Below are 10,118 nucleotides of genomic sequence, written 5' to 3'. Positions count from 1 at the left end.
GGAACTGGCTGGAGTGACCTTTGACCTCCCTCCCACGCCGTGACGGAGGCAACGTCGTTTCTGTGGTAACCGGGCTGCGCGTCCTCCTCGGAGCAGGGGTTGGAGCATCGGCGTCTGGAGTTGCAGGTGAGGTGGGGAGTGCTGGCTGCCCGGCAGGGAGGCGGGCAGGTTCCGGGGCGTCCGGGGCGCATTCCCATGTCGCCTCAGAGACTGGGATGACCGTGCGAGGGCGGGTGGCTCTGTGGAGCCGCGGCACCGGGCAAGGGAACAGGAACCAGGCTCCGGTCCGGACGCTCGAGGGCGGGGGAAGAGAGGCCGGCCAGAAAACTACCCTTCCAGGCATGCCGAGCGCGATCTGCTGCGCTCCTCGGCGGCTCGGCGGCCCGGCGCCGCGGTGCATTCTAGGCTTTGTAGTCCCTGAGGTCTACTCCCACTTGGTTTCTGGACAGTTGTGAGCCAATAATTAACTCTAAGGCTTGTAACTAAAAGCAACTGAAGGTATTTTAAAGCCAGATAATAGAAAAAAGTGAAAATAAGTCATCAGAGTACTAGTAAATAAGCCAGCCTTGTGGTCAGATAAGCAGATATTTAAAGTTTCTGTGACTGTGTCTTAATTTCGTCAATTCTCTTAGCCCCAATGTCCTTAACTATACGGCAAAAATAATATCTATTTCACCAGGTTTAAAGAGAAAATCTATGTAAAGTGCCCAGTAAATGTTAGCTGGTATAATTCTTGGCCTGTCTTCAGAAACAGAAAAATTAATTATGTGCACACAAATGGTTAAGAGAATTTTTAAATAATAGACTTTACTTTTATAGAGCAGTTTTAGGTTCACAGAAAAAATTGAATGAAAGGTATAGAAAATTCCTATTTCTCCTGACCCCCCCAACCCCCCCACTATCAATAGTAGTACATTTGTTACAGTCCTTGGACCCACATTGACACACCACACATCATCATCACCCAGTGTTCATAGTTAACAGAGGGTTCACTCGTGGTGTTGAACAGTGTATGGGATTTGACAAATAATACATTGCCATGTATCCATCATAACAGAATGGTAAAGAATAGCTTCACTGCCCTAAAAATCCTTGCGCTCCACCTATTCATCCCTCCCTCCCCTTTTGCTTCTGCAACCACTGACTTTTTTTGTCTTCAATGAGTCTTTTTCAGAATGTCATATCATTAGAATTATATAGTGTGTAGCCTTTTCAGATTGGCTTCTTTCACTTAGTAATATGCATTTAAGATTCCTCCGTGTCTTTTCATGACTTGATGGCTCATTGGTAATTTTTGACAGTTACAAGTCACTTATTTATATATTTATGTATATATTTATGTACCTAGAACTATCACATCTACCTCTGCTTTCAAAAAAATAGTGCTTTCAAAAAAATTTTTATGCTGATTTCTCAAACGGAAGTCATTCCTAACCGATATAAAGACATTTGCCATAGTTCTGTACCACCATATTATTATGTAAACATTTTAAAGGTATCTCATTTTTCAAATCTTGGATAAATTGAATGAGGTTTTATATAACTGCGATAAAGAGAAGTAAATAAATAAATAAATAGCTATGAAAAAGGTATTTCCCTTGAGTTCCCTTAAATTTGTAACTCAGCGCAATTGATTTGACAAAGTTTAATCATCTGTAGCTGCCTCTAAAAGATTCAAACACCTTAGAGTGTTTTATTTCTGATTGCCTTCCTTCCACCTCACAAGTTTTTAATTGTCTGGTAATTCAATTCACCTGTTGTTTTTAAAGCAAAATGCATCATCATTATTACTTTTTTTTTTCTGGCCATCCGTGCTTATTTAGATACACATGCATGTTTACTAGTCTCTCCCCAGCGTTTCATCTGTATTCTGCTCCTTTCTGATTTTAATTTTCTTCTTCCTGATATACATCTTTTACCAGTCCTTTCAACCAGGTTCTTTGAATGGTAATTTCTCTCAGTCTTTGTAGTAATTGTCTTATTTCACTTTCATTTTTAAATGATCATTCAGGTAGGTATAGAATTCTAGGTTAATGATTATTTTTACCTCTGTATTTTTAAAATACTGTTGTGGTGGTCGGGAAACGATAGCCCATAGGCCAAATTCAGCACATTATCTAATTTTTGTGTGGCCCATGAGCTAAGAATTTTTTTAAAACATTTTTAAACAATTGAAAAAAACCCAAAAGAATATTTCAGGATACACTCACTATTATAAAAGTCAAATTTCAGTGTCCATAAAGTAAAATTTTATTGGAATACAGTCATCATGAAATTTGTGCAAGAATATATCTAAACAACAACATCAAAAAGCCAAATGATATAATACTGTGTTTTGAAAGAAAACCATACACACTGTATAATTCCATTTATAGGGTGTTCAAAAAGTGGCCAAGGGCATCTGTGTGATGGAAGTCAGAATGGTGCTTACGTTTGGATGGGGCAGCCTTCCAGAGCACTGGGAATGCTCCATGCTGCTCTTTTTATTTTTATTTTTTTAATTTTTAAATTTTAAAAAATATTTATTTATTTATTTATTTTTGGCCGCATTGGGTCTTTGTTGCTGCGCGTGGGCTTTCTCTAGCTGCGGCGAGCAGGGGCTACTCTTTGTTGCAGTGTGTGGGCTTCTCATTGCAGTGGCTTCTCTTGTTGCGGAGCATGGGCTCTAGGCACGCGGGCTCAGTAGTTGTGGCACACAGGCTCAGTAGTTGTGGCTCGCGGGCTCTAGAGCGCAGGCTCAGTAGTTGTGGTGCACTGGCTTAGTTGCTCCACGGCATGTGGGTTCTTCCCGGACCAGGGCTCGAACCCGTGTCCCCTGCACTGGCAGGCGGATTCTTAACCACTGCACCACCAGGGAAGTCCCCACGCTGCTCTTAGAGTCAGTGCAATGGCGGAAATGAACTTCCCAATGGCTAAGAACATAATAAGATGTTTTTCCTTAGGAAAAAAGGAGAGAGTAAACAGAGAGGAAGGGAGGGAGAGATGGAGGTAGGAAGGGAGGAGAGGAAACAGAGAGGGAGGGAGAGACACACACACACACTGAGGCCTCGAGACATCGAGAGAGAGAGAGATTGAGCTCATTTGCTGCCTGCTGTTCTGTCAGCAGCATCCCCACCGTGTCTCTCTGAACATGAGACTCTCCACCGTTGCTGTCATTAGAGAGTCTCCTCAGATTGGCTGTGGGAAAGGCTGAGTTCTACAAAGAAAGCAGGTGCTTTATCCTGGAGCTTCCCAGAGACTTTCATGGGCATAGCGGCCCCTGTGGAAGGCCTTTGCAAGCAGCATCTCTTACACTTATTTGACCACAGGACTCTTTTCCCTTCAAAATACCTCTCAGGACTGCTGCCCCTCAGGGCTCCAGTTTGGGGAACTCTGTATGGACCATGGGTGGCAACTGTATTTCCCCTGTAACTCTTGACCACGTGCCATGGCGGCCGATAAAATATGAAGACGCTGAATCAGTAAATAATTCCTTTCAATGTTCTTCAGTCCTATTGTTTGAATATTTTAAAGCAGCTTTGTGGGAAACAAAGAATACAGTTGCAGACATTTCTAGACAGGCCAATCCTCAGAAACATCATTCTCCTGGAGAGACACGTGTCAACTGGTTTTTGGGGACAGTCGTCACAGCCTACCCCCAGGGGAGATGCGTCCCACCAGCCACACTCGCTCTGACCACATGGAAATTGGAGGAATGTCCTGTTTCGTAAGTACTGAAGCCAGACTGGCTTGTCATCTCAGGCTAACAGTGGGCTGTTTTTCTCTCTTTCGGGGACAGGATCAAAAATGTCAGTACTCACTTCTCCAAGAGGAAAGGTGGAGGTGGTTCATTGCCGAAGAACAGAGTCACAGGATATTTATTGCATCAAAAACCTCATTAGAAAATTTACCCAGAAGCTGTTTGGGAGTCTTAATATCATCTCTCTTCTGTAAGTACATAGCAAAGGGGCTCCACTCCTTTGTCCTTAGGGTGGGGCTTGTGGCGAGGAAAGGGCAGCAGGAAAGTCTGCCCTACTGAGCGGGAGATCTCGGGGAACAACCATTGCTAAGTCCCATAACAACATGTAAATTGAAAAGACTTCTCGTGACTTTTGGATTCAGGCAAACTAGGGTTCAAATCTCAACTGCCCCACCCACTAGTAGAGTCACTTAGCTACCCGTTTTGAGAATTTATTTTCTTTCAGACTCTGTGCTTTGCCAACATCGTCTTGTTTAACTCTGAGGGAGCCACTGTCATGCCCATTTTACAGATGAGAGAGTGGAGGCCCACCCAAGGTCCAGCAGTTAGTAAGTGACAAAGCCTGGATGTGCTCTTAGCCACTCCTGTTGAAATGTTCTTCTAATCTTCAAAATATGCCTGGGTTTTTTTTTAAATCTTTTTTCTCCCTGTTTTGTTTTTTTTTTTTAGACACCAGAATATGAATATCCTATAAGCTGTTCCTCATTATTTTTATTGAAAATGGTAAGAGAGAGCACAGTGTTTTGGATTTCATAAAGCTTCAGGTTAAATACAATTGAAATGTTTAAACTAGGCCAGCCTGAGACATTAAAATTTGCAGTTTCTGATCACCACACTGATGAATGTAATGTAAATTTGGCACAGTTTTGTTGGAGAACGATATGTGTATAAAAATGCTTTAAAAATATGTATAACAATGAAATGATTTCATTTTTTTTGGCATTATGGTGAATTAAACACCTTAATGATGTCCTCTGGATGGAAACATGTTGATACATAAACACACACACACACACACACACACACACACACACACACACACACACACACGTACGGACTGTGCAGAGAACATTGTCAAAATGAAATCAGAAACTTCAGGACAATAGCAGGAACCCATGCCACTTTCTCCTTGAGGATTTTTGCTGCATTCTAGAAACCTCATAGTTTTGTTTTGACAGGTTTGCAAAGAACAGAAGATAAATACTCCATCCACTTAAGGAAGGAAATATTAGATTTCTTTGTATAAAACTGTGCTGTTCTTTGTAAGGATGGAGACAAACGCACTGCATAAAAGTAAGGAAACTAGGCTGTTTCAACCTCAGCATGAGTGAAGGGGGATAAAGCCTCCCCCAAGAATTCATAAGCACACGTTGATTCAAGGTCTGTGTTAATTATCTGCATGGTCCCCAAAAGCTTCAAAACTTCCCAAGTAATGAATGCATTTTCAGACCACCAAAACTAAGTTAGTTTACCCATAGACTGAATAAAGTAGAGGAAGTGGAGAATTTGATTAAAAGTGGTTGCACGTTAGTAGTGTGTCCAGGAGACCCACTGGAATAAGTACAGCTCAGGTCTGAAGGGGTGGAGCTTCAGCTCAGACTTCAAATAATACTCACATGTAAAATTCCAAGGAACATGAGCTCACAGTCGAAAATCACAAATATACAAGGAGACATTCACCATTAGTGAGAACCAACAACAAAAAACCATACAGCAGAATCAGACTCTCAAAGACTTCAGATATTAAGTCAAAGAATATAAAATAACTATGCTTACTTTGTCTAAAGTGAGAAGATATATTTTAAAAGACCATAAAAATGAAAAATGAGAACTGAAAAAAGTCTAATAGACCACCTAGAAAAAAATAGAGTTAATATTAAAAGCTCTGTGGATGAATTAAACATCGTAATAGACACAGCTAAAGACAGAAGTAGTGAACTGGAGCATCAATACCAATAAATTACCTAGAATTCAGCACAAAGAGACAGAGACAAAAAATTTAACAAATAGGTCTAATCAGACTTCTAAAGGGAGATAATAAGAAGTGCAAGAGTCAATATTTGAAGAGATAATGGTTGAGAACTTCCCAGAATTGTTGAGAAACACCAATTCTTCCAGAAAACTCAATGGATCCCAAATAGGAAAAATACACAGAGAATTCTACAACTAACCACATCATAATGAAACAGCAAAACACCAAAGCTAAAGAGAAGATCTGAAAAATAACTATAAAGAAAAGACAAATTACCTGCAAACAACTAAAATTTAGACTAATGATGATTTCTCACTAGCAACAATGGTACCCAGAAGATAGTGGAATGTCTTTATTATTGGAGAGAAAATAACATCAAACTAGAATTGTATACCTAGAGAAACAATTTTTCAAAATCTAGGGGAAAATGAATGCATTTTTTAGACAAACAAAAACTAGTTTACCAGTGAACTCTGAATTAAGGAAGTTCCTCAGAATATACTCTAGGCAGAAGGAAGAATATCTCAGCTGGAAAACCCAAGATAAAAGAAGGAATGTAAACAAAAATATGTACAAATATGAAAAAAATCTAGCTTGTATAAAATAATAACATTAATAATGACTAATCTAATATAGGTATTAAATATAAATGGTAAGTTATCAGATATGAATAATAAGTTAGTTAAAATACAGGAGAAAAATAACAGATAAATTGGGAGTCATGTGATTAGATTGAAAGTCCTCGTGAGGTATTGTTCAGGAGGAGGGTGTGGTAGCTAGTATTCAAAGGTGCTCCCCCTCCCTCCCATGAGCCACATGTCCTGCATTAAGTCCTTTTGTAGTCCCTTCTTGCCCTGAATCAGGGTTGGCCCTGTGTAACCAATAGAAGTCAGCAAAAGTGATGCTTTATGACTTCAAGTCTAGATGATAAGAAGTCTGCAGCTTCCACTGGGCTCTGGAATGCTCCCTCTTGGAACCCAGATGCCATACTGTTAAAGGCTCAAGTCATGTGGCCACACGCAGGTGCTTCACTTGGCATCCTCGACCGAGCTCCCAGGCAACAACCAGCATCAACTGCTAACAGTATGAGTGAAGCCGTTCTAGACATTGGATATTCAGGTGACTCCGACCACCAGTGCCGATTGACTGCCATCACCTGAGAGACCCCAACCAAAAACTGCTCAATCAAGCCCAGCCAGCCCACAGAACCATGAGGGATAATAATGAATTGTTTTAAGCCACTAAGCTTAGGGGTGGTTTGGTACATGTCAGTTGATAACTGGAGCAGAGGGTAAAGACTTTGTTAGAAATAGATGTTAACGTGGCTAGAATAATCATTTAAAGATAGGTGTAGAGATTATAGCTTCTGGTCTATAGAGGGAAAATGGAACAAGAAATTTATAACAAACTGAATCTCATAGAAGGCAAGAAAGGAGGAAGAAAAAAGAAACAGAAAACAGAACATATTAAAATCATGTAATAGGAAGATAGAAAACAGTTCAGTTATATCAGTAATCAAAATAAATGTATTTGAACAAAATTTTTCAGTTTAAAGAGAAAGATGGGCAGATTGGCTGAAAACAAGAAACAGCAGTCATATTTTACATATAAGAGACACACCTAATATATAAAGTCACAGAAAGATTTAAAGTCAAAGTATTGGGAAAAAAAGACGCCAGCCAAAATCTCATCCAAAAAAAAGGCTAGTGTTGCTATATAAATAGCAGACAAAATATACTTTTGGCAGAAAGGATCATTGCAGATAAAGAGGGTCATTATAGCAATATAATGATAAAAGGTTTTGTGCTTGAGGGAGGTATGACAATTTAAACTTGTATGCTCCTAATGACAGTCATAAAATATATAAAGCAAAAAATCAATAGAACCAAAAGATGAAACAGACATACCCACCATCATAATGGGAGATTTAATATACCTCTCTTAATAAATGAAAGATCAAGCAAACTGAAAATCAGTTACAACAGAAAAGATTTCAACAAGAACCCAATTAAAGAACTTGATCTAACGGATATATGTAGAACACTGTAGCCAGTGTTAGAACATACATAATCTTGTCAAGTAGACATGGAAACATGTATAAAAACTAACTTCCTCTTAGGCCATGAAGCAACCCCAGCAGTGGTTAGTACCACATAGCGCGTTCTTTGACAACAATGCAATGGAGTTAGAGATCAATAACAAAAAGATAATTAAGGAATGCCCATATATTTGAAAAGTTTTAAATGCAATAATAAATAATCATGGGTCAAAAAAGAAAAAGAAAAATTAGAATACCTGAGTTGAATGAAAATAAAAATATATGTTAGATATATAATTATACGTAGGTAAATGTAAATACACACAATACGTGAAATCAAGTTAACTCTGGTGTTGCAGCTAAAGCAGGTGTGGGCGTTGATGACATTGGAGGCTCCCATGCCTCCCCTATTCTCTGGACCTCTGTGTTCCTCCCCGCACTGTAGCCCCTGCCTCTGAAATCAGCCTGGAGCTGTGACTCATCCAATAGAATGTGTTGGACATGTGCTGTGCCGGTCCCTGGTCCCTGAGCGCCCTACCCCTGCTGGGCCTTGGAGTGGCTGTAAGGGTGCCTGGAATCCATGTGTCTGATGTGTTTATGCATTTTCTGAATTGGCAGATACAAAAAGCGTAACTTACATCATGTGGGAGGGGAGGGGTGAAAGTTTTTTTAATGTGAAAATGGGGCCCTTGTAACATAACGTTGAGACCTGCCTTAGAAGCCAGCCTATTTTCAGAAGTAAAAGTAAATTTACATTTTCATTAGTGTCCTGGAGCTCCCCAAACAGCTCCCTTGCTACCCAGCCCTTGTAGCCTTTCGTTTTCACATTAGGTAACTAACTCCCATCCCCTCGCCGGCCAGCCTCAAGCTTCCAGACCCATCTTACGGGCATTTCTAAAACTGACGGTTTCTTTTCTCATTTATTCAGTTTACTTTTATTGACTGCTGGCGCAGTCACAGAGTTACAGGAATGAGTAAAAGTGGTCTCACCTAAAAACCCTGCTCAATTTTAGGGGAGGACATGAGCAGATTGGGCAGAGCGGGTGAGTGGGGAAAGGGCCAAGAGAGTGGGCCACTTGGCGTGCAGATGGCACAGTGCAGTCAGGCGGGGCGGAAACTCCGCGGTTCAGAGCATGGGGAGGGGGACATAAAGGGACTCTCAGCCCTGTTTCACTCACGCTGCTTAATGAGGCAGAAGATGGGGACACTGTTTCACCAAGATTTCCACCAGGTACGGTTAAGTAAACCGAGTGTTGGCTGAACTTGGAAAACTCCTTAAACCAATTGAACAAATGAAGCACTGCTCTAATGAAAAGAACTGTGATTTCTATTGCTGGATAATATCTTCGAGCTTTAATATATTTTCTGTGAAATACATACCTGTGCTCGTGCGCGTGTCTGTATATTTTTAAGGGCTCCTTTGGTTTGGATTTGGCTTATTACAAAGAATAATTTTAAACCAGCTTTAAAGAAACACACCTTCTCCCTCTACCTTTTTCCTCCTCTCCCTCTTTTGCTCCCACGATGATTTTTATCTGTCCTGTAGAGGGCCTACTGGCTGAGAGGTAATAAGAAGTGAAATTGTACAGGCAAAAGGATATGCTGCCAAAGTTACTTTTTTGCAGTCAGGCTCTCTGGAAATTGCAGTGCATTTTCCCACTGAAACAACGTTATTGGTGACTGGCTGCCCACAAAAGCCTATTTAATCTATAATGTCTGTGCCATATAGTACCCTGCTAATTGTACTACAGAACACAACCGCCACCCTAGGCTCCCATGGATAAGTGCACTTCAAGTTCAAATTGGGATTCCAGGAACACATTTCCCTTGCTTCCCTGAGGGGATGACAGCTGCCTGCTCCCAGCTCTTGCCCACTTCCTCCTCCACCACCTCTATCACTATCCTTGCTGATGCTCCGTGGTCCTGTGCCCTGGGCCTTTTCTCATCCGGGTTAGAGTGAGGACTCTCAGCGTGAAGCCGTAGGTCGTGGCTCTGGGAGCCCGGAGCAGGGGAGCCCAGAGGACCAGGAGCTGGAGGGAGCCCTGCGGGAGTGGAATGAGGGGTAGGGGCTTCAGTGAATCAGACGGGAGGAGCTGGGGGGGCTACCTCCTCCCGCTAATGAGCGCCCTGTGTGGATCCCCTGTTCTCGGTACCAGAGGGCAGCCAGCTGCAGTGCCTGGGCCAGGGGCAGCCCTGGTGGAGTCCCCAGTGGCTGAGGACTGCGACTTCCTGTGAGAGGGGACGGCGGCTGGAGGTGTTGAGATTGGTGTCCTGCACAGTGTTTCCCAAAGGTGCCCACAGCTCTCCGGTGGTACCCAAGTGATTTGACTCAAACCATGCAGAGCCATTTTTGTTTTAAGTGTCATCTC

At 41.6% G+C, this 10,118-nt stretch overlaps 1 protein-coding gene across 1 annotated transcript in view; it reads left to right on the top strand.

Annotated features, from left to right (window-relative positions):
* Positions 1 to 84: 84 nt before the first annotated feature.
* Positions 85 to 10,118, top strand: part of CFAP61 (cilia and flagella associated protein 61) — a 254,354-nt gene continuing 244,320 nt past the window's right edge. Inside the window, exons 1-2 of the mRNA XM_036824605.1 lie at positions 85 to 126; positions 3,779 to 3,929. Coding sequence (XP_036680500.1) covers positions 3,787 to 3,929 — 143 coding nt within the window. The 5' untranslated portion in view covers positions 85 to 126; positions 3,779 to 3,786. The remainder of the gene's footprint in view (positions 127 to 3,778; positions 3,930 to 10,118) is intronic.

Source organism: Balaenoptera musculus, chromosome 15 (genome assembly GCF_009873245.2).
Source record: "Balaenoptera musculus isolate JJ_BM4_2016_0621 chromosome 15, mBalMus1.pri.v3, whole genome shotgun sequence".
In the NCBI taxonomy this organism is placed as follows: Eukaryota; Metazoa; Chordata; class Mammalia; order Artiodactyla; family Balaenopteridae; genus Balaenoptera; species Balaenoptera musculus.
The sequence above is the reverse complement of the archived record's forward strand: the minus strand, read 5'-3'. Positions and strand labels throughout refer to the sequence as shown.